The sequence below is a fragment of the Eurosta solidaginis genome, chromosome 4, assembly GCF_040869045.1.
Source record: "Eurosta solidaginis isolate ZX-2024a chromosome 4, ASM4086904v1, whole genome shotgun sequence".
NCBI lineage: Eukaryota > Metazoa > Arthropoda > Insecta > Diptera > Tephritidae > Eurosta > Eurosta solidaginis.
The window spans coordinates 235,983,202-235,999,996 of record NC_090322.1 but is presented as its reverse complement, the minus strand read 5'-3'; the positions used below and the strand labels follow the sequence as shown (position 1 = coordinate 235,999,996).

Sequence of the window (16,795 nt, the reverse complement as noted above, 5' to 3'; positions counted from 1 at the left end):
TCTTTTTAGTAATTAGCACAGTGCAAAAAGGAAATCGCAAATAAGATATTAAAAACATAGAGAAAAGCCCATTTCGCTGCTTTTACAGGGTGCCGAAAAATATTTTTTTTTATAGTTTTTGAACTTTTTATAATGAAAGTGTTCAAACCCAGGGGGAAACATTTTCAACTTTTTTTTACTTCATACATCTTGATATGCTTTATTATGCATTTATTTCTGTACTGAAATGTGCCTAGAATGAATTGAGGTAAATAGCTGTTACATTTTTTTTATTTTTTTATGTCTTATTTAAATTTTTCTTATATATTGCTGTGTATTTTATTTTCAAAGTGTTATAACTAAAAAGTTTCATATATATTTAACCAAAATAAGAGGTATATTAAACAATCCACCAAATTATCTTCATCGTTGTTTTTTTTTTTCAAAATAAGTTTTGTTTGCTCTTTATTGTTATTCTGTTACATTTTATTTGTATGTATGTATATAGTTTTTGAAAACGCTTTTTTTATATGTTTGTTATGTTCATATTTTTTCACTGTTATATTTTAATTTTTATTTTTATAATTTTATTATTTTTTTTATTAAATATTGCATACCAGTTTTGCACGCGAACGCATTGAATTCAATAAGTTTATGCTCTAATAGTTAGCAAAGCCGCGAAAAGTGTCGGTTTTCATAATTTTTGCATGGGTTTTTAGTTTTATGCAGCTAAGGCTAGTTTTTCTTGTTTTTTTTTGTAATGAAACTTATAAGCATTTTTTTTTCATTGGCATCTATTTTGCTGACTGACGGATTTACGAAACGCGTTAATAATTTTGCAAATCAAGCCTGAAGTGTATTGAGGAGTAAAATTGAAGAAAAAACAAACTTATGCAAAATAAACAAGAAGTAAATTAACAAAAAATAAATAAAATAAAGTGGACGCAAAAAAGAAAAATTGTTTCGTGCAAAACTAATCTACAAGCCAAAACAGCAATATAACCAACTTTTTCTGCTTGTAATTATCTTTCAACGAACAGTAGCCACCGCTTACCGGGATTTTGATTATTCTCGTCTATTTCATGTTACACGGCTAATCTACGGAACTGAAGTGCGTTGGCCGCAACACTGACCCCACACATGCCATATCACAGCATACTGGACCACAAACACAAACAAATAACGAATGTGTACAAAAAACCAAATAAAAAAATAACTAAAAAAATAATAAAAGTTTATAATAATAATTACACCAAGTAGGCAGCTACCACCAAACTGTGAAAAACTTGTTTAGTGAAAAAAAAAAAAATAATAAAATTCAGCATCGCCACATCATGCAATTTTGTTTGTTTTTTACTTGTTTCTCTCTTGAAAAAGTGAAATTTTTATAATTTTCACTTGGTGTTACGGTTTGATTGTTTTTATTTGCATATAATTACGCATTTCTCTGTTCTTTGTTGCCTGCTTTGTCAATAAAATCTTTTTTTTGTTTTTTCTTATATTTATTTTCGTTCATTACATTTATTTTCTTTTAGCATAATTACCGTTACTTTTCATACGAAATTCTTTGAAACAAAACATTAATAAATTAAAACAGAAAAAAAACTCGTTTTATGTAAATTTCGTTTTAATCTTCGTTATTTTAGTTTTTAATTTGCTTTCGCTTGTGACTCTCCGTGTGATTACTCTTTCATCAAATACTGAAAAATGGCATTTCCAAAGCAACAATTAATTGTTGGCATTTGTTTACTTTTACTGCATCAACAAATTGTTGACGTTACTGCTTCCGCAAAAGCTGCCGATGACGCCAAAACAACGGTTAAGGCAACACCAAAAGCTATTAAAAAAGGTGAGTTGAATGCAAAACCGGAATTAGAGACTTTGATAAATGTAGTTTATTTAATTTAAATGCCTGATTTAATTAACTATTGAAGTCGTTAATATTTTAAGTTTTTGTATTATGAAATTTTTTATTTAGTTGTCTTTGAATTAGCATATTGGAAATTATGTAATCTGTAAACATTTACTTATGTAAGCAAAATGCTGAAAGTATTTGTAAAAATGAATACGCTTTTTTTAACTTTTATCAAAAGGGCAGTGAACTACATATGGGTATGATGAAGTAATATAATTAATGCGAGTAGATCAATGATAAATCTAGTATATAAGACAGATACATACTAGTTAATTGGCGCTAAACTGTTCAAACAGTCATGGTCGTCCAACAAGATGCGACAGTGGCTTCTTCGTTAGCCTAACTGGCGGCAACCGATAACACCAAAGGAATTTAAATCTTTTTCCACCTGGTCCCTACAGCTGTTTGGGGGCCGCTCTCTAACTCTGCTTCCATAGGCGGGTTCCGATAAAAATACTTTGTGTGATGCTGCCGTGCTCTGCCTACCACAGCGTAGATCCTAGGTTCACGCCCGGTCAAAGCAACATCAAAATTTTAGAAACACATTTTTTTTTCAATTAGAAGAAAATTTTTCCAAGTGGGGTCGCCCCTCGGCAATGTTTGGCAAGCACTGCGAATGTACTTCTGCCATGTAAAGCTCTTAGTGAAAACTCATCTGTCCTGCAGATGCCGCTGGGTGTCGGCATAAAACAAGTAGGTCCCGCCCTTTCAATTTGTAAGAAAAATTAAAAGGAACACGACGCAAATTGGAAGCGAAGCTGGACCTAAAATCCTTCTTACATAAATTTTTATTTTACTCATCATAGCTTCACAGCAACTGAGAGAGCATTCCTGCGAAGTTTCTTTTCTGGAAGCGGACTATGGACCTTCCTATTCGAAAACAATTTATTCACCGTTCGATTTGCCTGAAATTTGGTATGTATGCAGCCCTTTGCCTAAATTAATATCAATGATATTTATTTACGCGGTAGTGGACCAGGGACCGATCTACTCGAACAAATTCTATGCATGGTTCGATTTGCCTGAGATTTGGTCCCTTTGCCTAGATTAGTATTTACAACCAGTGACCGACTGGGGCTGGTGTTGGGACTGGGACTTGGACTGCGACCATGACTAGAGACAGGAGATAAGAGGAAAGGAGAAAGAGACTGAGAAGGAGATAGAATTAGACGAAGATAGAGAGAGAGGGATAAATGGAGCGGAAAAGGAGTGAGGAACAAGACGGAGAAGTGAATAGAAGGATAAGGAAAATGGGGAGAGAGAAGGGGGAAGAGGTAACAACTTTTTAAAATTTATGCTAGTAATATAATATTGTAACGAATATTAGCAGCACTAAGGGATTCTATCATCTCTAAGCCGAAGCTAAGCAATGATTCAAGTCACATCAATAATTCAATCATTATGGATACACATATGTACACGCAGTAGAGAAGCAATGCACAAACACATGCAGATATCTTATCTGAGATATGCAATTATAATTGAGGAAGTGTCGCTCACAAACACACGCGCATATGAGAGCTATACACGTACATCTGTAGTTATAATTATAGCAGATAACCAACTAGTAGATTCCAGAACAGAAGCGTTTAGAAGATGCAACGAGGAAATCAAAGAGTACAAAAGGCATGAACAGTAGAGGCGCTGCAAGCAGTTTTGATTAAGACGCTATCTGGCGAGCAATAGCAGTATTATTTATTGTGAAGTACTTTAATAAATGCAATTTTTCCATTATTCAATATTGGAGTTATTTATTCAACAGTTTAGTGATTCGAACTTAGCAGAAGGTTGCAAATAAGAGGATTTGCAGTAAATTCGTTACAATATTATTAAATATATATTTTGAAATCAATTTGCTTAAATGTAAAATGGTTTGCTTAACTTTGTTTTTATACTCAGCAAAGCAGAGCTTACAGAGGATATTAAATTTGTTCGCATAACGGTACCCCGTAACGGTAAAAACTAATCGAGATAGATATAAGTCCTCTATATATCAAAATGATTTGGGCGAAAAAAGAAATTCATTTGAGGTATTTTAATGAAATTTGATATGTAAGTTGCTGGGCATTCGTCTCAGATCGCTATTTGAAATGAACGAATTCGGACTATAACCACGCCCACTTTTTCGATATCAAAATTTCGAAAAACCGAAAAAGTGCGATAATTCATTACCAAAGACGGAGAAAGCGATGAAACTTGGTAGGTGTGTTGATCTTATGACGCAGAATAGAAAATTAGTAAAATTTTGGCCAACGCGCGTGGCACCGCTCACTTTTAAAGAAGGTAATTTATAAGTTTTGTAAGCTATAATTTGGCAGCTGAATATGTATTGTTCGGTTACACCCGAACATAGCCTTCCCTACTTCTTTCGCTAACAACTGCATACATATTTTTCAGAAATCTTGACCATGAACCAATTATAGAGCTAGCGATAAATATCGTACAAAATCAATTAAAATGTTACGAAATTGTTACCAAATTATAAAATTTATTTAAACTAAATATATTCACAAATTTAATATGTAAATAACTATATACACACAGGTATAAACGATTTCATCACTTAATTATATCACCGAAACAACCACAAAATATAAAACAAGTAAGGAAGCGTAAGTTCGGGTGTAACCGAACATCGTATACTCAGCTGAGAGCTTTGGAGGAAAAATAAGGGGAAATCACCATATAGGAAAATGAACCTAAGGTAACCCTGGAATGTGTTTGTATGATATGGATATCAAATGGAAGGTATTAAAGGGTATTTTAAAAGGGAGTGGGCCATATTTCTTTAGGTGGACGCCTTTTCGAGAAATATCCATAAAGGTAGACCAAGGGTGACTCTGTAATGTGTTTGTACGATATGGGTATCAAATTAAAGGTATTAACGAGAGTTTTTACAGGAAGTGGCCGTTAGTTGTATATGTGAAGGCGTTGTCGAGATATCGACCAAAATGCGAAATAGGGTGACCCAGAACATCATCTGTCGGTTACCGCTGATTTATTTATATATGTCATACTGTATTCCTGCTATGATTTCAAGAGCTTTTAATTTCGTCCTGCAAATCTTTTTCATTTTCTTCTACGTAATATGGTGGTGTCACACCCACTTTACAAAGTTTTTTTCTAAAGTTATATTCTGCGTCAATAAAACAATCCAATTACCATGTTTCCTCCCTTTTTTCGTATTTGGTATAGAATTGTGTCATTTTTTTAATTTTTCGTAATTTTTCATATCGAAAAAGAAGGGTGTTCAAGTCGGATCTCACCCATTTTTTCTACCAAGAAAAAGTAAGTTCAGATAGGTACGTGAACTAAGTTTAGTAAAGATGTATCAATTTTTGCTCAATCTATCCTGTTAACGGCCAAGCGGAAGGACAAAATGTGTATAAAAATTGGGCATGGCTTCAACCGATTTCTCCTATTTTCACAGAAAACAGATATCGTCGTAGAAGCTATGCCATGCCCGTTCCAAATTTCACAAGGATTGGTAAATTTTTGTTCGACTTATGGTATTAAAAGTATTCTAGACAAATTAAATGAAAAAGTGCGGAGCCAACCCCATTTTGAAATTTTCTTTTGTTTTTGTATTTTGTTACACCATATCATTAGATAAAGATATTGAATTTTTTGTTAAAATTTGACTTAAACAGTTTTTTTTTTAAAAGTGGGCGTGTTCGTCATCCGATTTTGCTAGTTTTTATTAGATCACATATAGTAATAGGAGTAACGTTCCTGCCAAATTTCATCACGATATCTTCAACGACTGCCAAATTACAGCTTGCAAAACTTTTAAATTACCTTCTTTTAAAAGTGGGCGGTGCCACGCCCATTGTTCAAAGTTTTACTAATTTTCTGTTCTGCGTCATAAGTTAAACCCCCCTACCAAGTTTCTAAAGCGATGAAACCGTCTTTGGTAATGAATTATCGCACTTTTTCGGTTTTTCGAAATTTTCGATATCGAAAAAGTGTGCGTGGTTATAGTCCGATATCGTTCATTTTAAATAGCGATCTGAGATGAATGCCCAGGAGCTTACAACCAAATTTCATAAAGATACCTCAAAATTGACTCAAGTTATCGTGTTTACGGACAGACGGACGGACGGACGGACGAAGTGACATGGCTAAATGAATTTCTTTTTTCGCCCAGATCATTTTTATATATAGAAGTCTATATCTATCTCGATTAGTTTATGCCGTTACGGGGTACCAAATTTATATACCCTGTAAGCTCTGCTCAGCTGAGTATAATTAAGAGATAACAATTCAACAAAAATGTAAACAATAAAAAAATTCAACTAATATTTATTTCTTTCAAATGTTATTTAAATACATATTATTCAATCAAAATTAATTAAGATTTGAATACATAATATAAACAATGCAAACATATTTATCGATTTAAGTTTTAGTTAGCCGTATGTGTTGCTTGTTAGCAAGTTTATGTTTTTGTTTTATCACAAATTATCTACCTACACATTTTCTTAATAAAAAAAGTACATTTCACACAATTTTGCTAATTAGTGGCGGCAATATTCATTAGAATTTTATTGCTTATTTATTAGGCAAGATTGATTTGCTGGTAACATAAAGTTATTGCTGTAATTTACCGCTAGACGTAAATTTTTATGCATCAAGATATTGACGGAGAAAGTTATTAAGTGACATTCAAAATTTAAAACAATGAAAAGGCGTTATCCCTAATTTTGCTACTTTTCAAAAGCATTTAATATTTGAGGAGGAAAGTTTGGCAATTACTGAAATGCGATAAGGCGTAGAGCTTTATTTGTGTGGGCTTAGAGGAGAGTTGTTTTGTTAGACTCTAATTTGAATTTATCGTTTTTTTATTTGGGGAATTTTAAAACACAATTTTTCAATCAATCGCTTTTTGATTTTTTAATGGTTTTACTCAAATTGCGTGCCATCTAACTTCTTTTATTAATCAACATTCGCTAGAGGCCGATATAGAGCCACGCAATGCTCATTTTAAACTGACAGCTGACGTCTCAATCAGTTTGTGTAGCAGATTGCTATATAATATAGACCATTGTACATTTGTTAGACCTCTCGAAATAAAAAAAGAGAAATAAACTCTTACATATTTATATTACACTCTATAAGTTATTAGATACCCATGATTGTGTAGGCTACGCCGCTAAATTCAAAACAGCAAAATCCACAATATCAACAAGAGTAGTTAAATGGATGGTACCAATAAATGAGTGAAAATTGAACAACTTTAGGGCCCTGGATGAAAGTATTCTTCAAGATCCTAATATTGAATAGGAACAACACTTTGGTGCACGCAAAATGCACACACAGGTCTGTGCAATGAAGTTTGTCGGAAGAAATACGAAAAAAATTTCCCGGCACGAAATGAACGTTTTCACTCTCATACTTAGTCTGTTACCACCGATTTATGGGAACTATGTACCTTGTCTTTTCGCACTCTTTGAGGTCTATAGCCGTTAGCTGCACGATGATTATGTAAAATTGAAAGACAGAGAAACCCCAATTTCGAGGAAACAAACACCTCAAAAACTCAAAGTCAGAAATTGGGATAAAATAGTTCAGACATGGCAGCTGCGGAGAGATCGAGTGAAGAGGGTGATACGCCAAAAGGAAATTACATCAAAGCGTCGGCTCTCCCTATAGGATAAAAGAGGCAGTAACTGAATGTGGTTCGAATTGATGGAGAAGTTCTTGTGGCAAGAAGTCGACCAAAAGTTGAATGTATACGGACAGCAGAGGCTGCTTCTAAGCTTCATTGTCAAGATGTTGCGGAGCACACCGAGAAAACGGCTCTTCTAGTTAGCGGGGTGGTACAATGGGATTACGTTGGTAGCATTCGGTAGAATGGCGACTTTTGAGTGGCTTGTAGGAGCTGTTCCAAACATCGAAAGAAAAAGCTCCAGCGATACCAGCATTATCTGGTGGATCAGATATGAGTTAATCTAATCCATTATATCTACTACATCTTTTCCAGCTGTATTTGAGAAGAAGGCAAAGTTGTTTGAGAAATAAAAAACATGTAAGGCGCGATAACCTCCGAAGAGATTTTAGGCTGAGCTTCTCTTCCAAATTGCGTCGTGCTCCTCTTGATTTTTCCTACAAATTGGCGGGACGGGACCTACTTGTTTTATGCCGACTCCAAACGGCATCTGCAAGGCGGATGAGTTTTCAATGAGAGCTTTTCATGGCAGAAATACGCTCGGAGTGCTTGCCAAACACCGACAAGGGGCGAACCCGCTTAGAAAAGTTTTCTTCTAATTGAAAAAACTTCCTTCTATAAATTTTTGATTTTGTTCTCTCCTGGGCGTGAACCCATGATCTTCGGTGTTTAGGCGGAGCACGCTACCATCACACCATGGCGGTCGCCAGGTGGAAATAGGTGAATATTTTTTTAGAAACGGGCAAATATAATAAGAAAAATGTAAATGAATTTCAGAAAAGTTCATATATATTTAAGAAAAGGGCAAATGTATTTCAGAACAAATCAAGATATTTATCGATTATATTTATTTATTATATATATTATTATATTATATTATATTTTTTTTGAAGTACATTTGATGTTTCCTCAATACATTTGCATATTTCTTAAATACATTTGCTTAGTTTTCAAATTCTTTTGAATTTTTATACTCAGCTGAGCAGAGCTCACAGAGTATATTAATTTTAGTCGCATAACGGTACCCCGTAAAGACATAAACTAATGGAGGTAGATATAGACTTTTATATATCAAAATGATCTGGGCAAAAAAAGAAATTCAATTAGCCATGTCCGTCCGTCCGTCCGTTTGTCCGTAAACACGATAACTTGAGTAAGGTTTGAGGTATGCTAATGATATTTGGTATGTGAGTTCCTGGGTACCCAACTCAGATCGCTATTTAAAATCAGCGAAATCGGACTATAACCACGCCCACTTTTTCAATATCGAAAATTTCGAAAAACCGAAAAAGTGCGAAAATTCATTACCAAAGACGGGAAAGGCGTTGAAACTTAGTAGATGGGTTGAACTTATGACGCAGAATAGAAAATTTGTAAAATTTTGGACAATGGGCGTGGCACCGCCCACTTTCAGAAGTAGGTAATGAAAAAGTTGTGCAAGCTGTATTTGGCAGCTGAGTTTGTAATGTTCGGTTACACCCGAACTTAGCCTTCCTTACTTGTTTCCAAATACATTTGCCCATTTCTTATATACCTTTAGCCTTTTCTGACATACATTTGCTTTTTTGTCAAATACATTTTCTCTTTTTCGCAGAAACAGTTGAAAAAGGTGTAGTATCGGCCTGCACCTAAAGCTAGCCACCGACATCCGACAATTTCCGTGTGCGAGCTAAGTAATCCACCCAACTAATTTCATTAAATCTCACCGCCAGTTCTTATTCCATCCGCTGGGTGTGTGTCCAATCAAATAAGACCAAAAACAAAGCTCGTGTTCTTAGTTACAAAGAGTAAAAACTTTACACTTTGGTGAGTTCTTTAAGCGCATCCACAGCCTCCATCAAAATTTTAGCCACAAGCGTTTCAATTATTTCTTCGCCACTGCGGCCAGGCCTCAAATTTAATCAATAATATTTTTTTTGATATTTCAAACTCTTTTCAATTGAATTAAATGTATGGCTTGATTAATTTTTATTTTAGCTTTACCGCAGTACCATCGCTTTCTTATTACACAACAATAAAAAAATTTTGTTTACAAAACCTAACTAATACTATAAGTTAATACCCAGCCAGCATTTCTTGAACATTTTAATCGAAAAATATTTAAATATCATACCCAAAGATGATTAAAAACGTTCAAATTTAAACGCATTTTCTGTTCGAAAATTAATGTATCGTCGGGAGAAAAATGTACCTTAAATGTGATTATTCTTGAATAATCATTTATGATTCCTATTTCGAAATGCTTTTTATTCATACTTTCGTTTTGATTGAGATTTTTGAATCATTTTTGAATGCGATTATGATGCATTTATTTTTCATATCTCATTCAAAATAAGATACAACATAATAATCTTATTTCATCAGGGAAAGAAAGTATGCGGAAGTGAGCTATTTGAACCACAGATCACTCGCAAACAAACTTGACCGATATACACCTGCGACTACAACATCCAACATCAGCTATGATCGTCAATATCTTAAAATACGATACGGTACGGGATGTTGAAGATATATCCAGGTACATACATATGTTAAGAGAGTTTCAGTTACCTGGAATTCAAATAGCTCACAACCTTTGTATTGTCCAACTATTATATATTTTCTGGGAAGCTGAAGGTGGAGAAATGGTTGGGGAAGTCTTCGTTGACGAGCAGCATTTGCATTATATTTTCTTGAAGAATATCTTAATAATAAAATTTTTATATGCATATTTTTTCTAAACTTCATGATTGAAAAAATGTGTGTATGTGAAAAAAATAAAAGTTTTAATGAAAAGTAAAATTTCAATAAGTATAAAATTCATTATTCAGTGAACAAATATAGTCAGAAAAGATTCAGAAAGCTGAATTAAAAATGATTATAAATTTTTGATCACCTAAAATAAACACATTTGATTCAAATGTGATTCCAAGATGTGATTGAAAAACTATATTCAGTTTTTGATCATCAAAGGTATTCATATTTGATTATTTCTTTTGTTTAATTGTGTGATAACTCATCGAGATAGATATATACTTCTATATATCAAAATGATCTGGGCGAAAAAAGAAATTCATTTAGCCATGTCCGTCCGTCCGTCCGCCCGTAAACACGATAACTTGAGTAAATTTCGATGTATCTTGATGAAATTTGATATGTGGATTTCTGGGCGCTCATCTCAGAGCGCTATTTAAAACGAACGAAGTCGGACTACAACCACGCCCACTTTTTCGATATCGAAAATTTCGAAAAACCGAAAAAGTGAGATAATTCATTACCCAAGACGGATAAAGCGATGAAACTTGGTAGGTGCGTTGACCTTATGACGCAAAATAGAAAACTAGTAAAGTTTTGGACAATAGGCGTGGCACCACCCACTTTTAAAAGAAGGTAATTTAAAAGTTTTGCAAGCTGTAGTTTGGCAGTCGTTGAAGGTATCATGATGAAATTTGGCAGGCATGTTACCCCTATTACTGTATATATGCTAAATAAAAACTAGCGAAATCGGACGACGAACACGCCCACTTAAAAAAAAAAAATTTTTTTTTAAGTCAAATTTTAACAAAAAATTTAATATCTTTACAGTACATAAGTAAATTATGTCAATATCAACTCCAGTAATGATATGGTGCAACAAAATACAAAAAAAAAAGACAATTTCAAAATGGGCGTAACTCCACCCTTTTTAATTTAATTTGTCTAGGATAATTTTAATGCCATAAGTCGAACAAAAATTTACCAATACTTGTGAAATTTGGTAGGGCCATAGATTCTATAACGGTAACTGTTTTCTGTGAAAATGGACGAAATCGTTTGAAGCCACGCCCAGTTTTTATACACAGTCGACCGTCTGTTCTTCCGCTCGGCCATTAACACGATAACTTGGGCAAAAATCGATATATCTTTACTAGACTTAGTCCACGTAATTATCTGAGCTCACTTTATCTTGGTATAAAAATGGCCAAAATCAGACTTTGACCACGCCCACTTTTTCGATATCGAAAATTACGAGAAAATGAAAAAAAAGGCCATAATTCTATACCAAATATGAAAAATGTGATGAAACATGGTGATTGGATTGTTTTTTTTTTACGCAAAATATAACTTTAGAAAAAACTTTATAAAATGGTTGTGACACCTACCATATTGAGTAGAAGGAAATGAAAAAGTTCTGCACGGCGAAATCAAAAGCCCTTGGAATCTTGGCAGGAATTCTGTTCGTGGTATTACATATATAAATAAATTAGCGGTACCCGACAGATGATGTTCTGGGCCACCCTGGTCCACATTTTCGTCGATATCTCGAAAACGCCTTCACATATACAACTAAGGGCCACTCCCTTTAAAAACCCTCATTAGTGCCTTTAATGTGATACCCATATCGTACAAAGACATTCTAGTCACCCCTTGTACACCTTTATGGCGATATCCTGAAATGGCGTCCACCTATAGAACTGGTCTACTCCCTTTTAAAATACTCTTTGATACCTTCCATTAGAAACCCATGTCATAAAAACACATTTCAGGGTTACTGTAGGTTCATTTTGCTAAATGGTGACTTTTCCTTATTTTGTCTCCAAAGCTCTCAGCTGAGTATGTAATGTTCCGTTACAGCCGAACTTAGCCTTACTTGCTTGGCTTGGTGGTATTGTTGGTCATTTTTTTTTTACTATTTCACACTTACATAATACATCTTCCTTTTTTGCTTATACCGCAAATATGCCGATGTTTTGTATGCTGATATTTACGTAAGTGTGCCAATGTGTTACGAAAACTTCATTGTCTTGCCTTCTGCATGTTTCTAATCATTATCTATACGGCTCCTCTCATACAATGAATGTAAAATTAATTTCACATTAACTGATTTTTTTTAACTTTCACTGCCTGCACGAGGAGGAGGAGTTTATTAAACAAAAGAGGTGTTTTTCCACTTGCTTCAAATACATCTTCTGCCATTTGTTAAGTATTTGGTTGTTTAAAAATAGCATGCAATTACATACGAAATAAATAAAGAGAAAACAATTGCCTATAGGCACTTTCGGCGCTCACACGCTTGGACTGCTTTAAGAAAATTTAACATAGCAAATATTTTTTTTTTTAATTAAGCAAAATGAAAAATGTGAAAAAGTGAAGATTCACTTGCCATATACAATAGCCGTACATATGTACATAAGTACATATGTGTGGTATGTTGCAGCCTAATTCCAAAACTTTTGTTACAATTCATTTTCAATAGTCAATTTATACCTTTCATTAAAATGAAATGGTATATTAACTTTGCCATGAATCTCAAAATTGTAAGTCCGTAAAGGAAAATAGATGGACGCACGCGCAAAAGCTATACCGAAATGATCACGATGAAGAATTGAGTTCATTTAGCCATGTCGGTTTGTCCGTCTGTCTGTTTGTATGCAAACTAGTCCCTCAATTTTTGAGATATGTTGATAAAATTTGGTGAACGGGTATATTTAGGTGTCTGACCAGACATTTGTCGGAACCGGCCGGATCGGAACATTATAGCATATATGTCCCATACAACCGATTTTTCAGAAAAAAAACTTTCGTAATTTCTGCCCCCTTTTTAACAGCTAAAAGCTTCAAATTTCGGCAAATGCTTACGTATATAGCATATATTATTGTCTGACAAAATCATAGAGATCGGTGGTATATATATATATTAGTTATATACCCCATATAAAATGTCCTTTTTGCCGATTTTTAATGGCTAGAAGCTTCAAGTTTCATGAATTACTTACGTTTACGTCATATATTGTGATTCATGGTCATAGCTATTTCATGCAGACCACAAAAAACGTGAAACTTTGCATCTTCACACAAAGTACCTACCTATTTTCTATTTTATATTTATCTTACTTGGATATTACGAATCGGATAAGTTTATTGTTCAGCCCCATTCATGAAAGGTATGAAGTCTTCACCACAGCGGAAAACAGTCCCGTCCTTACTTGTTTTAATTAATTTGTTTATTTTTTTTAATGTTTTATTTTTGGGAATTTATTTGTTTAGTTTCTTTTTCATAGCTTTTTGAGCTTTTTCATTACCGGAAAAAAAAAACAACTATTCTCCAAGCAACTAAATTTGTTGCAGCAACTGCCAAGCACTTGCAATCAGCGCATTTCAATACAAGATAAACAAATAAGGGTATCTAAGTTCGGGTGTAAGCGAACATTATATACTCAGCGAGAGTTTCAATTAAACAGTTAATTTTTAATTTAAATTTTCGAATTTTGATACAAGCTATTTTTTTTTGAGGCTCTAGAAATGTTGTGTAATGCCCGATCGGCATAGGGGCGTCGCAACGTCATTAGGAAAAAAAACGTCTCCCAATTTCCTCTTTTACAATAAAACTTGGTGAATGAAATATCATTGATACAAAAACCCTTGAAAAAAGCCCTTTCAAACATCCTTTTTATATAAAAGTGGGCGTGGTCTTTAACCGATCCCGTCCATTTTTACTAGAAATATTTCCTGCTATAAGGAAAATATGTGCAACCAATCTTATTACGATACGTTAATTTTTCTTCGAGTTATGGCTTCGGAAACATAGAAAATTGCTTGGTCAAAAAAGGAGCTATGCCACGCCCATTTTCAAATATTTGAAATTTCACTGTCACCAAATTTGGTGAAGATATCTCAATATTTGCTAAAGTTGTCGTGTTAACGGACGGAAGAACGGATATGGCTTTATAAATTTTGTTTACGATATTGATGATTTTGATATATGGAAGTCTATATATATCTCGTTTCCTGTATACCTGTAAAACCAACCGTTATCCAATCAAAGTTAATTTACCCTGTGTACAAAGCATGCTGAGTATAAAAATACGAAAGACTTAAGCAACGAACTTGCGCTGCAAAAAGGGCAATTTTAATTATAAGCTAAACATTTTGACCCACTATAAACATTCCAGACAGCGTATTCGTAACAAAAAAATGTAAGAATACTAGACAACCATTTAGCTCGGTTGGTACCCAATTCGATGCCGACGTAATTTCGGCCGTCATCGCAGCGCAGTTAGTTATTAACCTATCAAAGCTATTGACTCTGCGTTGGGATAGCCAAAAAAAAAAAAACAATTGCGCCCAATTAAAATTCAATAACAACCGAGCTGCAAAAATATTTAAGCATAAGTTCAATAGGTTAATTACTTTATACTAAGAGTTTATTTTGGAGTTTTTTACTTCGCTTTAATTTTTTCATGCTTTGCTAAATTATGTTTATTTTTGCATATAGGTCGTGCATACCAAGTGATAAACTTTAACCGAAATAATATACATCAAACTAAACAAAAACTTTGTTATTAATATTTTAAATGCCAATGTGCTGCTTAGGTTAGGTTAGGTTGAACTGGCCGGTCCATGAGGACCTCACATATACTGAATAAATCCGTAGTGTTACCAGAAGTTTGTTTTAGCGACCAAACTGAAAAACCCTATCAAAAACCAAGACCTATGTTATAAAATAACTCCGTCCTCTTGGCAAATACCAGAAGCTTCCTAGGACTTAAGCCACTTGCTGCTTCTAGTTCTGATAGCTGTATCACTCATAATAGCTGGAGTCTTAGCCTGGCAAGCGCAGGGCATGAGCTCAGAACGTGCTCGATCGTTTCCTCCTCCAGCCCGCACTTCCTACATCTGCTATCACTGACCAAGCCTAATTTAAAGGCATGTGACGCTAGAAGGCAGTGTGCAGTCAGAATACCCGTCATGAGTCTACAGTCCTCTCTTTTTAATGATAGAAGCAACTTTGTTAGTCTAAGGTTGTAAGACCTGCATATAATCTTCGACACTTTACAGCCCCGCGCTTGAACCCACGCCTTTCCTGCTTGGTCGATCATGTCCACATCTGGCCTTCGGTTAATTTTACCCAATCTAATTGGGACGTCTACGGAGCAAGCTCCAAGGGATGCGCCCTTTTTAGCTAGTTCATCCGCCTTTTGATTCCCATCTATTCCCATATGCCCTGGGACCCAATATGTATGCTTCTCCCTGTCCCGATTCTCTCCAGGGACTGCTTACACTCTAACACGCATTTAGAAGCTGTGGTATGTGAAATTATTGCCTTCATTGCTGCTTGACTGTCAATATAAAAGTTAACACGATTGCAGCTTGGGCTATTTCTTCCAGGGTTTCTACTGCTTTGGTTACGGCTACTATTTCTGCTTGGAAAACGTTACAGTAATCCGACAGCCTGTAGGATCTGTTTATTTCCGGATCAGCACAGTATACCGCAGACCCTACTCCTTCCATTATTTTGGAACCATCTGTGTACACATGTATCGCCTCGCCCGCCATTTGAGCACCCTTGCGCCAACCGTCCACCTTGCGCCAAAGTGCCCTCGAAGCGCAGACAGGGAATCAGGTAGTCTGTTCGTCTTTTGATTGATGACGCTATACGACTATGGCCGTATGGTCGGCGGTGAAGCTGCCCCGAGGCACCGAGCCTGGTTGCAGTTGTTAGCGCTATGTCCTTTGCTACCAGGTCTACAGGTGGAATGTGCAGAATGGCATACAGTGCAGCTGCCGGGGTTGTTTTCAGGGCTGATAGTCTGCATACCCCCTCTAATTTTTTGAGGTATGTTGCTTTTTGTGTGGCTTTCCACTAAACAATAACTCCATAGTATAGGATAGCGCTTACAATCGCTGCAAAAACCCAATGAAAAAGAGAGGGCGATAAGCCCCACGTACACCCCAGAATTCTTTTACATGCATAAAGTGCCGTTGAGGCCCTCTTGACCCTCTCCTCCACGTTGAGTTTCCATGACAGCTTACTGTCAAGGATGATTTCTAGATACTTTGTGTAAGGTTTCTCCTGTAGGGTCACCCCTCCTAACTTAGGCCTGATCCAATTTGGGACCTTGTACCTCTTTGTAAACAAGACCATATCCATCTTATCTGCATTGAATTTCAACCCGACATTTGATTACCAGGTATGAATATCCCTAAGCACCCGATCTATCAAAGAGCTAATCGTTGGAACGCACTTTCCACTTATGACAATTGCAACGTCATCCGCGTAGGCCGTAAATTTTACGGGTCCCTCATCAAATCGCCTGAGCAGTTGGTTGATGACCGCAGAGGTGATAGCACCCCTCCCTGCGGCGTTCCCCTGTCGACTGATTTCGTGGCCTCATACAATCCCCATTGTGATGTTATCTTCCTGCAATTTAACATGGGGCTGATCCATCTGGTTAACGCTGGATGAACTTTAATGTAATCGCCCATTTAGAAAC

At 35.3% G+C, this 16,795-nt stretch overlaps 1 protein-coding gene across 2 annotated transcripts in view; it reads left to right on the top strand.

The window, feature by feature from the left end:
• The window catches only part of LOC137251092 (uncharacterized), a 320,986-nt gene that overhangs the window by 129,146 nt on the left and 175,045 nt on the right, over positions 1 to 16,795 (top strand). The window contains exon 2 of one of the 2 annotated variants that reach the window (XM_067785074.1): positions 1,515 to 1,828. The exons of the other annotated variant lie outside the window; for it this stretch is intronic. Coding sequence (XP_067641175.1) covers positions 1,687 to 1,828 — 142 coding nt within the window. The 5' untranslated portion in view covers positions 1,515 to 1,686. The remainder of the gene's footprint in view (positions 1 to 1,514; positions 1,829 to 16,795) is intronic. 2 annotated transcript variants of the gene reach the window in all.